The 15,889-nt window shown below is 55.7% G+C and overlaps 1 protein-coding gene across 1 annotated transcript in view; it reads left to right on the plus strand.

The window, feature by feature from the left end:
- Nucleotides 1–15,889, plus strand: part of DOCK11 (dedicator of cytokinesis 11) — a 149,304-nt gene that overhangs the window by 58,082 nt on the left and 75,333 nt on the right. Inside the window, 11 exon segments of the mRNA XM_064159646.1 lie at nt 104–226; nt 2,317–2,399; nt 4,757–4,879; nt 5,053–5,129; nt 7,353–7,537; nt 7,624–7,689; nt 8,376–8,468; nt 8,849–8,972; nt 10,789–10,910; nt 12,284–12,370; nt 13,460–13,549. Coding sequence (XP_064015716.1) covers nt 104–226; nt 2,317–2,399; nt 4,757–4,879; nt 5,053–5,129; nt 7,353–7,537; nt 7,624–7,689; nt 8,376–8,468; nt 8,849–8,972; nt 10,789–10,910; nt 12,284–12,370; nt 13,460–13,549 — 1,173 coding nt within the window.

Here is a 15,889-nt window from a genome sequence, read left to right on the forward strand (position 1 = left end):
AGTGTCTGTGGGCTGTGGGAAGGAGCAGCAGATGCTCAGGGCCAAGGCCAGCTGTGCAGGTGAGGGGCCCAGCGTCCTGGCAGCCTTCTCTCTCTCTTTGCAGGGGGTTTTCTCTGTGACTGACCCCCACGTGGAGATCTTCCTGGTGGCCCGAGTGGAGAAGGTGCTGCAGGGCAGCATCACACACTGCGCCGAGCCCTACATCAAAAACTCCGACCCTGGCAAGGTACTGGAGGGGCTGGAGGGCATCTGCCTGCTGGCGCTGCCTGCAGCACGGGCTGAAGGGCATCTGCCTGCTGGCACTGCCTGCAGCACGGGCTGAAGGGCATCTGCCTGCTGGCACTGCCTGCAGCATGGGCTGAAGGGCATCTGCCTGCTGGCACTGCCTGCATCATGGGCTGGAGGGCATCTGCCTGCTGGTGCTACCTGCAGCATGGACTGGAGGGCATCTGCCTGCTCGTGCTCCCTGCAGCACGGGCTGGAGGGCATCTGCCTGCTGGTGCTACCTGCAGCACGGGCTGGAGGGCATCTGCCTGCTGGCACTGCCTGCAGCACAGGCTGAAGGGCATCTGCCTGCTGGCACTGCCTGCAGCACGGGCTGGGGGGCATCTGCCTGCTGGCACTGCCTGCAGCATGGGCTGGAGGGCATCTGCCTGCTGGCGCTGCCTGCAGCATGGGCTGGAGGGCATCTGCCTGCTGGCACTCCCTGCAGCACGGGCTGAAGGGCATCTGCCTGCTGGCGCTGCCTGCAGCACGGGCTGGAGGGCATCTGCCTGCTGGCGCTGCCTGCAGCATGGGCTGAAGGGCATCTGCCTGCTGGCACTCCCTGCAGCACGGGCTGAAGGGCATCTGCCTGCTGGCGCTGCCTGCAGCACGGGCTGGAGGGCATCTACCTGCTGGCGCTGCCTGCAGCACGGGCTGGAGGGCATCTGCCTGCTGGCGCTGCCTGCAGCACGGGCTGGAGGGCATCTGCCTGCTGGCGCTGCCTGCAGCACGGGCTGGAGGGCATCTGCCTGCTGGCGCTGCCTGCAGCACGGGCTGGAGGGCATCTGCCTGCTGGCGCTGCCTGCAGCACGGGCTGGAGGGCATCTGCCTGCTGGCGCTGCCTGCAGCACGGGCTGGAGGGCATCTGCCTGCTGGCGCTGCCTGCAGCATGGGCTGGAGGGCATCTGCCTGCTGGCGCTGCCTGCAGCATGGGCTGGAGGGCATCTGCCTGCTGGCGCTGCCTGCAGCATGGGCTGGGCTTGCTGCTCTTCAGCTTCTTTCTGGCTATTGCTGGTCTTATCTGGGTCTCTTTCTCTGGAGAGTTTCAAGACCCATCTGGGTATGTTCCTCTGTGCCCTGCCCTGGGTGATCCTGCTCTGGGCAGGACTCGATCTCTGGAGGTCCCTTCCAACCCCTGCCATGCTATGACTCATCCATTCTGCTACTTGTGCTGCTCAGGCTGGTTTCAGCTGAGCTGCCCTGGAGACTGGGCCCTGCAGGGCTTCTTTCCCCTGCAGAGAGGCAGAGACAGGCTGCTGGGTCAGAAGGACCTTTCCCCTTGCACTTAACCAAGGCAAAGCCTGGGCTGGCAGAGGACCACTTCATCCCCAGAGAAACAGGCTGCACTGCTGCAAGGTGCTGCTCACCCTGCCCTCAACTGCTGCTGGCTCACTCCCACTGGGGACAGCAGCGTGCCAGAAGCAGCAGAATGGACTTCCCCTTCAGTCTGCTTGCCCTGCCTCTGTCTTGCTCCGTGCAGAATGCCAGGATGCTGTGGGGGGAACTGATGCAAAGCATGGGTAGGGAGGGCCCTGGCGCTGCCAGCACATGCCAGGTGGAGCTGCTGCTGCCCTGGTAGAGCTGCTGCTGCCTTGCTGCAGCCAGGCCCTGGAAGAGCAATGTAAGGGACACCTGGTATGTGATGGCATTCCCTCAGCACACTTCCTAAGTGTGTTTAGGATACACCACACAGAATCACAGACTGGTAGGGGTTGGAAGGCACCTCCGGAGATCATTTAGTCCACCCCCTGCTGCTAAAGCCATCAACAGTCTCCTTGTGGAAAAGAAACTGCTGCCCTTTGGACAGCAAAGCTCTGGTAGCCTGAGAATGTCAGGCTGAGGAGTCCTACACGACTGTGCCCACAGATGTGTTTGCTCTGGCTTTGCACAGCTCTAAATGCGACAGGCAGGGAGGTCTGGCAGCTGCTTGCACAGCTGATGTGCTGTGTGCCTGTGGAGCAGGGAGAGGTCCTTCTCCCTGGAGCTCTTTTCCTCCTCTCCCTGGCAGTGTGGAAGCCGTGGCACAGAATTAACCTCTCCTGTGTTTTCCAGACCGCCCAGAAGGTCCATAAGGTGGCCAAGCAGGTGTGCAGCCGTCTGGGACAGTACAGGATGCCCTTTGGCTGGGCTGCCAGGTGAGTCACCTGGGAGGAGCCACGGCCGCGGTGGGAGCTGCTGCTGTGAGCTCTCTGGGATGCAGATGGGAGCAGCAAAGGAGCAAAGTGATCCACATCAGCGGAGCTGCAGCCCAGGGCACAATCTGGCTCTGGTTCCCAAATGGGGCCTGGCCTGAAATGCTCTGTCTAGAATTAGAAGCAAACCAGTGCTGGGAAGGCAGTAACCTTCCTGCTGACCTGCAGCTACTGCTGTCAGGGCAGAACGCTCCCGGGATGAGCTGCACCATTCCGTGCTGCCGCGGGAATTGGCCAGCCGCCGCCAGGGGCAGGAGAGCAGAGGACCTCCTGTCCTGGCACTGCCAGTCAGCTGGGGTTCATCTCCCCTCCTTCCCAATCCTTGGGAATGACTGGAGATAGCAACGCCATTCCCCCCATCCCCCTGGAACGGCTCAAGTGCAGCAGTGCTGCTTCCATTGAGTCTCAGGCCAGAGGGAGACCTGAAGGTGAGTTCATTCCTCAGCCGTGCCTCCTATTGCTGCTGACAAAAGGGATGGGGAAATCATAGACTCACAGAATGGGTTGGGAGAGACCACCAAAGGTCATCCAGTCCAACCCTCTCTGCAGCACACAGGATCAGGTTGCCCACAGCCCTGTCCAGCCTCACCCTGAATATCTCCAGGGCTGGGGCTTCAACCACCTCCCTGGGCAAACTGTTGCAGTGTTCCAGCAGCCTCCTGGTGCAGAGCTCGTTCCAATCTCAACCTGCTCTGCTCTCATTTCAAACCATTGCCCTGTCCCTTTGCAAACAGTCCCTCTGCAGCCTTCTTGTGGCCCCTTCAGGTACTGGCAGGCTGCTATTAGGTCCCCCTGGAGCCTTCTCTCCTCCAGGCTGAACACTCCCAGCTCCCTCAGCCTGCCCTTGCAGTAGAGGTGCTCCAACCCCTGATGACTTTCATGGCCCCAGGGACAAGGGAACACCAGATGACTTTCCCAGTGGGCTGGGATTTGGTGGTATTCGACTTGCAGTGTGAGTGCTTGAGCTAAGCTGTCCTGAGGCAACAGCTTCTCAGCTTCAGGAGGGTGTCTCTGGGCTGCAGCTCGCTGCTGGCAGCCAGCAGCATCCTCAGGCTCCCTGGGGTCTCTCTGTGGGCACTGACTTTGACTGCCTTCAGACTGGTCCCTGCTGCATTTGGAGACAAAGCAGCTGAATGGGCTGCTGTGGAGAGCTGCTCTGTGCCCTGAACAGGTTCCCTGTGTCTTTCAGAGGGAGGAGTTTGCACAGCAAGGCAGGAGAGATGTGTTTGTGTTCCTAGTGGACACTGACACCTGCAGCCTTTGGATTCAAGGGCAGAGCTGCAGCAGAGCCCAGCCTCCTGCTGACATCTGTCCTGAGCCTGCTCTGCATTGCACACTCCTTTCCCAGGAGGATTTCCATAGCTAGGAAGATACTTTGCCACTTGGTGTTTGTGGGAGGGTTGAAGGGTGTTGATCATTGTGGGCCAGGCTTGGAACTGGGCTGAGTGTGTCCTTGTCACCTGGCTGGAGAGACAGGAAAGGTCTTGGAGATGTCAGCTGATGACAAACTGCCCAAGAGCCAGTACTGGTGGCTGGCAGCCCAGAGCCAGCTGTGTGCTCGCTGCAGCCAGAGCAGGGAGAGCAGCAGCACAGGGAGGGGATTCTGCCCCTCCACTCTGCTCTGCCCTCACCTGCAGCACTGCCTCCAGTGCTGGGGAACACAGCACAAGAACCACCTGGAGCTGCTGCAGAGAGGCCAGAGGAGGCCACCAAGGTGATCAGAGGGCTAGAGAAACTCTGCTGTGAGGACAGGCTGAGGGAGCTGGGGCTGTTGAGCCTGGAGGGAAACCTTAGAGCAGCCTTGCAGTACCTGAAGACGCTCCAGGAGAGCTGGGGAGGGACTTGTGACAAGGACTGGATGTGCCAGGACAAAGGACAATGTCTTTGAGCTGGGAGAGGGCAGAGTGAGAGTGGAGATGAGGAAGAAATTCTTGACAGTGAGAGTGGAGAGACACTGGCACAGGTTGCCCAGGGAGGTTGTGGATGTCCCCTCCCTGTAGGTGTTCAAGGCCAGGTTGGATGAGAGGAGGTTGGAACTGGATGGTCTTTAAGGTCCCTTCCAAGGCAAACCCTTCTGTGACCCTGTGGCTCTCTGCAGTGGGTGATGTCCCATGCAGGTTTCTGTGCCACAGTGGGGCCTGTGTGAGCTCTGAGCCCCACGAGAAGCTGGGAGAGCAATCAGTAGGTCTGGTGGTGTGCAGAGCAGGCACAGGCCAGTGAAGCTCTGCCCTGGTGAGCTTCAGCCTGCTGGGTCCCAGACCTGAGTGCCAGCACCTAAGGAGTGTGTCTCTTTCCTGCAGACCAGTTTTCAAAGACTCCCAGGGCACTCTGGATGCTGAAGGGAAGTTCTCACCTCTGTACAAGCAAGACAGCAGCAAAATCTCAAATGAAGACATGCTGAAGCTTTTAGCAGAGTACAAGAAGTAAGTGCAGGAGCTGGTGCTGGGCAGGCACTTTAAAACACACTTTCAAACAGCTGAGTGCAAGCATGAGCTGACAGCTCCTGAAACACAGAGTGCCAGAAAGTGCTGCTGTTGTCTTCTGCACCTGTGCCTTCATCAGGGTTCCTGCTCTCCTTTCTTTCTCCCCAATGCAGACCAGAGAAGACAAAGCTGCAGGTCATTCCAGCCCAGTTAAATGTCAGCATCCAAGACATCCCCCTGGACTTCACAAGTAAGTGCTGATGGCTCCAGCCTCAGGAGCTACTGCTCCTCTGGGGTGTTTGCTGCTTCATCAACAAGAGTCTCTTGAGGCTGCAGTGAGGAGTGAGTAACTCAGCACAGCTACTGCTCTGTGAGTCCTTCTGATGGGTTCCTTCTGGAGTCCTTCTGATGGGTTCCTTCTGGAGTCCTTCTGATGACTTCTCCAAAATGCCCTTGTTGTGGCCTTCCAGGATCTGAAGTGGACTACAAGAAAGCTGGGGAGGCACTTTTCAGGCTGTCAGGTAGTGGTGGGAGTGGGAGGAATGGAGCAAAGCTGGAGGTGGGGAGATTCAGATTGGATGTTAGGAGGAGGTTCTTTGGCATGAGAGTGGTGAGAGCCTGGAATGTGTTGTCCAGGGAGGTGGTGGAAGCCTCATCCCTGGAAGTTTTTAAGGGCAGGCTGGATGTGGCTCTGGGCAAGCTGATCCAGTGTGAGGTGTGAGTTGCCTGTGGCAGGGGGGTTGGAACTGGATGATCTTCGAGGTCCCTTCCAGCCCTTCCTCCCCTGTGATGCTGTGGGGAGGTGTGGCCCAAGTGCAGAGCTTTACCTGGTGGCTGCATCTGCTTTGCAGTTTGTGCATCACCACATCCTAAATCTGCAGGAAACCACTTGCCTGCTTCTGCTGCTACTGTCTCACCCATCTTGTGTACCTTTTTTGACCCATCACACCAGGGAGCTTCACAAGCACACTCACTGGGGTTCTTTACTTTGCACTTAAAGAAATGGTGGCAAAGAAGGGACCTGTGACATGTCAGTGTCACTCCGTGGGCCCAGGGCAGCTCCTGTCTGGGTTCTACAGGTCACTCCCCTGTCCAGAGGCCTTTTTTAGTGGACTTAATTTTTGCTGTGCTTTGGAAGGCCATCACTTGAGATGAGCTCTCCCTCGTGGTGCACTTGAGTCTCAGTGAATTGTGCTCTGGTATTGAAGGTAACACAACCACCAAACGTCTTTCTGAAGCAGAGTGGCAAAGGACTGACACATCTTAAGACATTATCAGTCTCAAGTCATCATCTTAGTAGCCTGTCTGCTTTAGCCAGGTGATGTAGCTACCACTATCTTAATGCATCTTCCTGGAGGAGTCAAGGTGCGGGTCCTGGGCAGAGCAGCTGTGCCAACCCAGACACAGAAGCACAGAATCATAGAATCAAAGAATCACAGAATCACAGACTCACAGAATCACAGAAGCAAAGACTCACAGAATCAGTCATAGAACCAAAGAATCACAGAACCAAAGTATCATAGAATCACAGTATCACAGAGCCAAAGAATAACAGAATCATAGAATCATAGAATCAGAGAATCATAGACTCATAGAACCAATCACAGAACCAAAGTATCATGGAACCAAAGAATCACAGAATCAAAGAACCATAGAATCACAGAAACAAAGAATCACAGAATCAAAGAACCATAGAATCACAGAAACAAAGAACCACAGAATCAAAGAACCATAGAATCACAGAAACAAAGAACCACAGAATCAAAGAACCATAGAATCACAGAAACAAAGAACCACAGAATCAAAGAATCATAGACTCATAGAACCAATCACAGAACCAAAGTATCATAGAATCAAAGAATCACAGAATCATAGAACCAAAGTATCATAGAATCAAACAATTGTCAGAGCTAGAAGGGACCTCAAGGTCCAACCCCCCTGCCATGGGCACCTCACACTAGATCAGGTTGCTCAGAGCCACATCCAGCCTGGCCTTAAAAACCTCCAGGGAAGAGGCTTCCACCACCTCCCTGGGCAACCTGTTCCTGCCCCTCACACCCTCATGCTGAAGAACTTCCTCCTAACATCCAATCTGAATCTCCCCACTTCTGGTTTTACTGCATCACTACCTGACATGGGTCACTCACAGGACCTGTTGTCGTTGCCCAGAGCCACTTCTGCAGTGCCCTCTGGCAAGAAGAGCAGAGCCCAGCCGTGCCTGTGCACTGCTCTCTTCTCTGTGTTACTAACATAGCTGAGGACCACCATCAGGGGGAGAATGTTCCCCTAACCAGCTGAGTGAGCATGGGCCAGGCTCTGGTGGTCTGGGCAACATGCTCAGTGCTATGATGTGGAGAGAGCTGGATGCTTGAGAGCAGTGGCAGAGCTTCAGCCCCCCGAGCTGGCTTTCCCATGGGCTGTACTCCTCAGGTTTGTGAGGTGTGCACTCAGCCAAGCTTTCCTTCTCTTCCAGATTGTGTCACAGCTTCTTACATCCCAATAAAGCCTTTTGAGGAGAGCTGTGAGGACGTTGCAGTTGAAGTGGAGGAGCTTGTGCCAGAAGTTGCCAAGTACTGTTACCCCTTCACTGTCTACACGAACCACCTCTATGTCTACCCCTTGCATCTGAAGTACGAGAACCAGAAGGTGTTTGCAAAGGTGAGCAGCCTGCAGAGCAGCCTGGCCTGGGCTGGTGCTGCTGACCTGTAGCAAGGCTTCACCCTCCTCTTCTCTTCCCACTTCAGGCAAGGAATATTGCTGTCTGTGTTGAGTTCAGGGACTCAGATGAAGCTGATGCCAAGCCATTAAAGGTGGGTGTCTGTTGGTGGGGCTGCCCTTTGCTCACTGCTGTGTGCCAGCCAGGCTGAGCAGGGCAGCAGCAAAGCACTGAGCTTCCCTGCTTGCTGTTTTCCTTTCGTTGGTGTGATGGTTTGGGTGTTCCCTGCACCCCCACACTTAGGGAAATCACTCAGACTGGGCTCAGTCGATCTGGAAATGGAAGAATGAAGCTTTGTATTGACAGCTTAGCACAGTACACAAGCAGGTATTTACAAGCCATGCAGGAATAGACAGGTTAAAAAGGTAACACAGGAACACAGCAGCCCTCCCAGAAACCTGAGTCCCCAGGAGGGGCTCCCAACCACCCTCCCACTTTCTCCCCACTCCTCTACCTTACCCCAGACATTGCCTGGGGCTTAAGGTGAGTTTGGAGGGTCGGCCAGGGGGGTTAAGAAGCAGAAGGATTAGTCAGACAGACAGCAGGTTAGAGAGAAAAGTGCAGCACCAAAGACAGAGAGCAAACAGCTCCCTTGTCTATGTTTATGTTCTTGTCCATCTCAGCAAGCCTATGAGTGCAGCAGACGTCACCACTGGCTCCTTTTCACAGCCTAGCCTCTCATTCTTCTCACCAAAGCATTCTAGCTAGCTTCAAACTAGCAGAGTTGGCAACTTTAGGTTGGCAGCAACCCTGCATTCAGCTCTTCATTTGTGTTTCCAGTGTATCTATGGCAAACCTGGAGGCCAGCTCCTGACCACAAACGCTTTTGCTGCTGTGCTGCACCACAACCAAAGCCCAGAGTTCTACGACGAGGTAAAAACGAGCTGCTGGCAGCTAACAGACCTTCCTGGGTGTTACAAAGCCAAGGGCCCTTGCAGCATACCTGTTTTCCTCCCAGGGCTGGGTGAAAACCAGTCACCAGCTCTTTGTCTCAGTAGAAAGGCAGAGCAGAGCCAGAAATCTAGCTCTGAGTTTGTGTTCTGCTGTCTGTGCCTGTCACACTTTGTGCACTCCAAATCACACATCCCCATGATGATATGCAGAGGTGAGGGAAGTGGTGTCCAGGAGCTGTTTTGACATGGGTAGGGATGTGTCTCCTGTAACTGCCTGCAGCCTTTGTGACATAGAACTGAAACCATTGATTTGCAGTTGAAAAAAAAAATCCAGTCTTCTCTTTCATGGTATCATTTTAGATTAAAATTGAGCTTCCAATTCACCTCCATCAAAAGCATCATTTGCTTTTCACCTTCTATCATGTCAGCTGTGAAATTAACACAAAGGCAACAGCGAAAAAGCAGGACACCGTTGAGACTCAAGGTATGTTCACTGCTTAAACTACTTCTGTTGGAGTGGCAGAGGCCAAGAGGAAGAAAAAATGGTTGGAAGGGGCAGGCTAGGAGAGTTGGGGCTCTGCAACCTGGAGAGGCTTTCAGGAGACCTTGGAGGGCCTTGCAGGATCTGACAGGGGGTTACAGGAGGGCTGGGGAGGGACTATTGACAAGGGCTTGTCATGAGAGGATGAGGAATGGGTTAAAAGTGGCAGAGGGGAGATTGAAACTGGATGCTAGGTAGAAGCTCTGTACAGTGAGGGTGGGGAGAGACTGGCACAGGTTGCCCAGGGAGGTTGTGGAGCACAGAAGCACCCAACGTGATCAAAGATCACGTTGGGTGCTTCTGTGCTCCACAACCTCCCTGAAGGAGTTCAAGGCTAGGACACAGATTGCCCAGGGAGGTGTTCAAGGCCAGGGCACAGGTTGCCCAGGGAGGATGGGGAGCACAGAAGCACCCAATGTGATCACATTGGGTGCTTCTGTGCTCCCCAACCTCCCTGGAGGTGTTTCAAGCCCAGGTCGGATGAGACCTTCAGCGACCCGTTCTAGTTGGAGGTGTCCCTGCCTATGACAAGTGGTTTGGAACTGCTACTTGGAATCTTTGAGCTCCCTTCCAACCTAAGCCATTCTATGCTTCTATTCTCTGATCCTATGACATGGGAAAAGGTTGGGGTTTAAAATGCTGCCCTATCTGAATTGCCTTCCTTCGCAAGCCACCTAACGCAGCTGGCAGGTCCAAGTCTGCGTCACAGCTGAGGGCTTTGTGCAGTCTGGCAGCTCTCTCTAGGTGTTCTGGAGTTGGTTTGCACCAACAGTTAAGTCACCCATGAGATCAGAGCCTCAGGGGCCCATCTCCCCAAGCACAGGCATGACTGAGCACACCTGGGTCCTGCTGGTAGGGATTCCTCTCCGTGCAGCCAGTCCCCAGGTGACTGAAGGAACCCTCTCGTGGTGAACAGCTATGGCTCATGCACTGTCTATGCCCTTCAAACCCAGTCCTGGTCTTGGTGGTGCTGTGTCTGGAAAGATGCCCAGAGGAGAAAGACCTCAGGGTGCTGTGTTGACACCTTATAGTGCTGAATATGTGCCGGCAGGTGCTCAGGTGGCCAGCAGCATCCTGGCCTGAATCAGCAAGAATGTGGCCAGCAGGACCAGGGAAGTGAGGCCACAGCTTGAGTGCTGAGTTCGGTTTTGGGGCCCTCACTCCAAGAAGGATTTTGAGGGGCTGGAGCAGGTCCAGAGAAGGGCAACAAAGCTGAGGAAGGGTCTGGAGAACAGGGCTGGGGAGGAGCAGCTGAGGGGGTGCAGTGTGGAGGAGGCTGAGTGCAGAGCTCATTGCTCTCTGGAGCTCCCTGAAAGGAGGTTGGAGTGGGGTGGGGGCTGGGCTCTGCTCCCTAGTAACAAATGGTAGGATGAGAGGAAATGCACCAGGGGAGGTTTAGGTTGGACACGAGAAAAAACTTCTTCCCTGAAAGGGTTCTCAAAGGCTGGCACAGGCTGCCCAGGGAGGTGGTGCAATCCCCATCCTTGGAGCTGTTTCCAGGAGGCAGAGCCGTGGTGCTGAGGGCCATGGTTTGGCCCCAGCCTTGGCAGAGAATGGTTGGGTGGTCTGAAAGGTCTCTCCCAACCGACACCATTCTCTGACTGCCACCAAGCCGGCAGGTAGAAGCTGCTGCAGCCTCGCTGACGCCGCTTGCACAGCTGCGTGGCAGAGCTTGGCAGGCTGAGCCCCAGCTCTGCTTGGAGCTTGAGCTAAGCCTGTGTCCCTCTTTGCCTAACTACCCCCCTGGTTGCCTCTGCAGTGGGATACTCCTGGGTGCCCCTGCTGAAGGACGGACGGATCGCCACCCTGGAGCGGCATTTGCCAGTGTCAGCCAACCTGCCCCCTGCCTACCTGGGCCTGGGAGACGCCGAGGCACGAAGGGTAGGGCAGCGCTGTGCATGGATTTGCATGCAGAAGGAGCAGAGAGAAGCTGAGCTTTTGTTACCGCCCCAAGCCCTGGCTCTCTGCTGGTGCTCTGCTGGGAAGGTGCCTGCTGCAGGGCAGCCCCTCAAGCTTGAGGTTCTTAGGGCTGAGAAGCAGCACGATTGGCTTGCCAATGGCTCTGCAGCTTACCGGAAAGGTCTGCTGTGCAGGGCTGGGCTGCTGCAGATGGCACAGAGCAGGAGGGGGGGCACCTGCTCGTGGAACCCCTCTGCCCTGCTGTGGCTGCAGCCAGGTGTTTCTGCTGGCTGGGCAACCTGTCCCCGGCCCACCCCAAGCCACAGCAGGCGTCTGCACACAGCCAGCTCCTCACTGCTGTGCTGTGCCTGTCTACTCACTGCTGTGTCTGTGTTTGTGTCCTCACTGCTGTGCTGTGTCTGTGTCCTCACTGCTGTGTCTGTGTCTGTGTCTCCTCACTGCTGTGTCTGTGTTTGCGTCCTCACTGCTGTGCTGTGTCTGTGTCTCCTCACTGCTGTGCTGTGTCTGTGTCTCCTCACTGCTGTGCTGTGTCTGTGTCTCCTCACTGCTGTGCTGTGTCTGTGTCTCCTCACTGCTGTGCTGTGTCTGTGTCTCCTCACTGCTGTGTCTGTGCCTGTCTCCTCACTGCTGTGCTGTGTCTGTGTCTCCTCACTGCTGTGCTGTGTCTGTGTCTCCTCACTGCTGTGTCTGTGCCTGTCTCCTCACTGCTGTGCTGTGTCTGTGTCTCCTCACTGCTGTGCTGTGTCTGTCTCCTCACTGCTGTGTCTGTGTCTGTGTCCTCACTGCTGTGTATGTGTCTGTGTCTCCTCACTGCTGTGCTGTGCCTGTGTCTCCTCACTGCTGTGCTGTGTCTGTGTCCTCACTGCTGTGTCTGTGTCTGTGTCTGTGTCTCCTCACTGCTGTGCTGTGTCTGTGTCTCCTCACTGCTGTGTCTGTGTTTGTGTCCTCACTGCTGTGCTGTGTCTGTGTCTCCTCACTGCTGTGCTCTGACTCCTCACTGCTGTGCTGTGTCTGTGTCTCCTCACTGCTGTGCTCTGACTCCTCACTGCTGTGCCTGTGTCTGTGTCTCCTCACTGCTGTGCTGTGCCTGTGTCTCCTCACTGCTGTGTTTGTCTCCTCACTGCTGTGCTCTGTCTGACTCCTCACTGCTGTGCTGTGCCTGTGTCTCCTCACTGCTGTGCTGTGTCTGTGTCTCCTCACTGCTGTGCCTGTGTCTCCTCACTGCTGTGCTCTGTCTGACTCCTCACTGCTGTGTCTGTGTCTCCTCACTGCTGTGCTCTGTCTGACTCCTCACTGCTGTGCCTTTGTCTCCTCACTGCTGTGTCTGTTCACAGCAGCCTGGTGTGGATGCGAAATGGGTGGATGGAGCAAAGCCATTGTTTAAAATCAGAATCCACTTGGACTCAACCATTTACACCCAGGTAGGTCAAGCACTTTGCTCTTAAAGACTTTCAGCACAAATGCAAAGGAGGGCACTGCTGTATCTCTGCCACTGCTGTAGGCACTGTGGGAAGGAGGTACCTGTGTCGGCAGAGAAGCCTTCAGACACCTCTAGCAGCAGATGAGGGCAGGCTTGCAGGGGTCTGCTCCTGTGGTAGACGTGATGAGACAGGTGCATGAGTTGGTGAACCTGAGGAGAGGCTGATGCTCTCCTGGCCACTTGCACTGCAACTGGCAAGGCCAGGGAAACATTTCAGCAGATGAGCTGCTTTGCTGATGCCAAAGGCAGAAGGACACGAGAGGCTTCCCGGGACACCAGGCTGTTTACTAACAAACTCCTCTGACAACAGCTGCTTTGCCAAGTCCTCCTGTGCCCTGCCCTCTTACGGTAGTGGTGAACGTCCCCAGGCTTCATCAATGTGCAGCAAAGATCCCCAGCACATGCTCTAGGGCACCTCCTGCCAGCAGTGCTGGTGGTGGATGTGTCGTCCTGCCCTGGATGCAGGCAGCTGCACTTCATGCGCAGCCACTCGCCTTCAGCATCAGCTGAGTCTGATGCTGTGCAGCACTGAGAGCACCACAGCGGCTCCAGTCCCCACCAAATCACGCCCCCAGATGCTTCTTAGGGTTAAACAACTCAGTACTCAAGTTTAACCTTGGAGGAGGAAGGAGAGGAATGGGAAGCAGAGTCTGACAGCAGGAGGTGAGGGATGCAGATGGTGAAGCAGTCTCGCAGAGCTGCAGCCACTTCTCCAGTCCAGTGCTGGGTGGGGACTGGGGCTCAGGGGAGTGCAACCACAGGATAATTCTAGCACTTCTGGCACTTTCGTGCTTCATCTTGAGATTAGTTGGGAGCCAAGGGATGGGCAGTGATTGAGTCCATTGGAAAAGGCAGGGAGCAGCTCTGCAGTGCTGGGAAGTGGCAGCCTGGGGACCAGGATTGCCACTGGTAGTGAGATGGGGCCACGGCCAGCTGCCAGAGGTCAGTCAGCAGCTTTCTGAGTGTAAGCTGCAGAGGAGGGGCTGCCAAGCACTGCAGCTGCTGCACTGAACTTGTTTGTCTCTTCCAGGACATACACTTGCACAAATTCTTCCAGTACTGCCAGCTGGTCCAGGCGGGAGCTAAGGAGGTGCCGGGAGAGCTTGTTAAGTGCCTGAAGGTGAAGAGCGCCTGTTGGTGCCGTCGTCTGTGTTCGCACAGCCCCCGGGGGCAGCCCTGCCCTGCCCTGCCGGAGCACACAGCTGCTGCTCTCTCCTCTGCCTGCTGACACCGCTGCTGCTGCGCTCTGCTGCTCCTGTCACAGCACAGAGCCCCAGCAGGCAGCAGGGCTCCTGTGGTGCTCACGGCAAAGCCTCCTCCGGTGGCCTCACACTCTCCTCCCCTGCCGCCCTAGGACTGCTCTAGGGTAGGGTGTCCCTGCCCATGGCAGGGGGGGTGGGACTGGCTGATCCTCGTGGTCCCTTCCAGCCCTGACTGGTTCTGTGGCTCTGTGATGCAAACCTTTCAGCCCCTGGCACAGTTTCTATTTCCAAGGTTATCCATTCACAACAGGGCTAGTTTCTTCCCAGCGGGAAAGGCTCTGAGGTGATCAATCAGCTACATCTGCCTAGAGGTGACCTGTGACCCAGCCCCAGCTTTTTGGCAGTTGCTGAGGCATGAATAAGGACCTGGGAGCAGGCCCAGCAGAGGCCCCTGCAGGGACTCTGTTTCTTGGCTCTTTACTGTCTTCTGTTTCCCTCCCTGACTGCCTGGTCTGGGGAGTGCTGCTGCAGCAGCAGCTCTGCTTCCCCAAGTGGGGATGTATCACCATGAGTTGCTGGGCACCTTTCAGACCCTGTGTGAATACTCTAAGAAGCAGAGAGGGTGGCAGGTTTTGGGGCTAAGCACTAAAAGGTTGGTTTGTTGTGAGCATTTTGTCAAGGGACTGGGAAGGTCCCAGCCCTGCCCACTGCAGCCTGCAGGTAGAACCACAGCATCACAGCAACACCCAGGCTGGCACAGCCCCTCAGGAGCACCAAGTCCAACCTGTAACTCTGCTCTGCAAGGCTCACCCTAAACCATGTCCCCAAGCACCACAGCCAAGCCACCCTTAAACACATCCAGGGGTGCTGACTCCAGCCCCTCCCTGGGCAGCTCATTCTGGTCCCTGACCACTCTCTCCATGAAAAACTTCTTCCTAATGTCCAATCCAAACCTCCCCAGCCTCAGCTTGAGGCCATTCCCCCTTGTTCTGTCTCCAGTGACCTGTGAGCAGAGCCCAGCAGCAGCCTTCCACAGCATCACTTCAGGTAGCTGTAGATAGCAATGAGCTCTGCCCTCAGCCTCCTCTTCCTCAAACCTACCAGCCCCAGCTCCCTCAGTCTCTCCTCATCAGATTTACTCTCCAGACTCTTCTCCAGCTTCCTTGCCCTCCTCTGCACTGCCTCCAGCACCTCCACATCTCTCTTGTATTGTGATGCCCAAAAATGAACACAACACTCAAGGTATGGCCTCAGCAGAGCAGAGTCCAAGGGGACAATGCCCTCCCTGCTCCTGCTGGACACAGCATTTCTGATCCCAGCCAGGATGCCTTTGGCCTTCTTGGCCATCTGGGCACTGCTGGCTCACATCGAGCTGCCTGGGCACACTGCTGGCTCACATTCAGCCTTCAGGGCACTCTGCTGGCTGACATTCAGCTGCCTGTCTATTACCACCCCCAGATCCCTTTCTGCCAGGCAGACATTTGCATGCTAGCCATGAGTAGGAGGCTCCTTACCACCACTGGCTCACTGATTTCAGTCATTTAAACAATTAGACACAGATTTAAGAACCTTTCATTAGACTGGCAGGTTTGAAAACTGAAAGTGAAGCTCCCTGGACTCCTGCTGTGAGATTCAGGCACAAGATTCTGGCATGGGTGGCACAAGAGGGTGGTGATCTTCACCAAGTCACTTAAAGCTCATTCCCAAGAGCAAGCTGTGCCCTTTGGAGGAAGTCCCAGTGTGAGAGCTCAGGCACTGGGGTTGCCATGCTCCAAAGGCATTGGAGAAGATGAGATTGAGTCACTGCAGAAAATAGTCACAGGCAACTCCAAAACCTGTAGAGCAAAGCTTCAGACTTAAATTCTGGGTTCTTAGGGTCAAACCCTAGCATATGACCTCCAGTGAGGTCATAGCTGCCTGGGAACATTGGAGAGGAGAATTAATACCTGCCACAACAAGCCCAAGCAGCACTAGAGGCTGGGGCCAGAGTGGCTGAGAGCAGGCAGGCAGAGAGGGAGCTGGGGGTGCTGGCAGAGAGGAGTTGTAGAGGAGGCAGCAGTGCCCAGGTGGGCAGCAGAGCCAATGGCATCCTGGGCTGGCTGAGGAGCAGTGTGGGCAGCAGGACAAGGGAGGTTCTTGTGCCCCTGTGCTCAGCACTGCTCAGGCCACCCCTGCAGTGCTGTGTCCAGCTCTGGGCTCCTCCATTGCAGAGAGATGCTGAGGTGCTGGAAGGTGTTGAGAGAAGGGCAGCAAGGCTG

Source organism: Pogoniulus pusillus, chromosome 19 (genome assembly GCF_015220805.1).
Source record: "Pogoniulus pusillus isolate bPogPus1 chromosome 19, bPogPus1.pri, whole genome shotgun sequence".
NCBI classification, from domain to species: Eukaryota; Metazoa; Chordata; class Aves; order Piciformes; family Lybiidae; genus Pogoniulus; species Pogoniulus pusillus.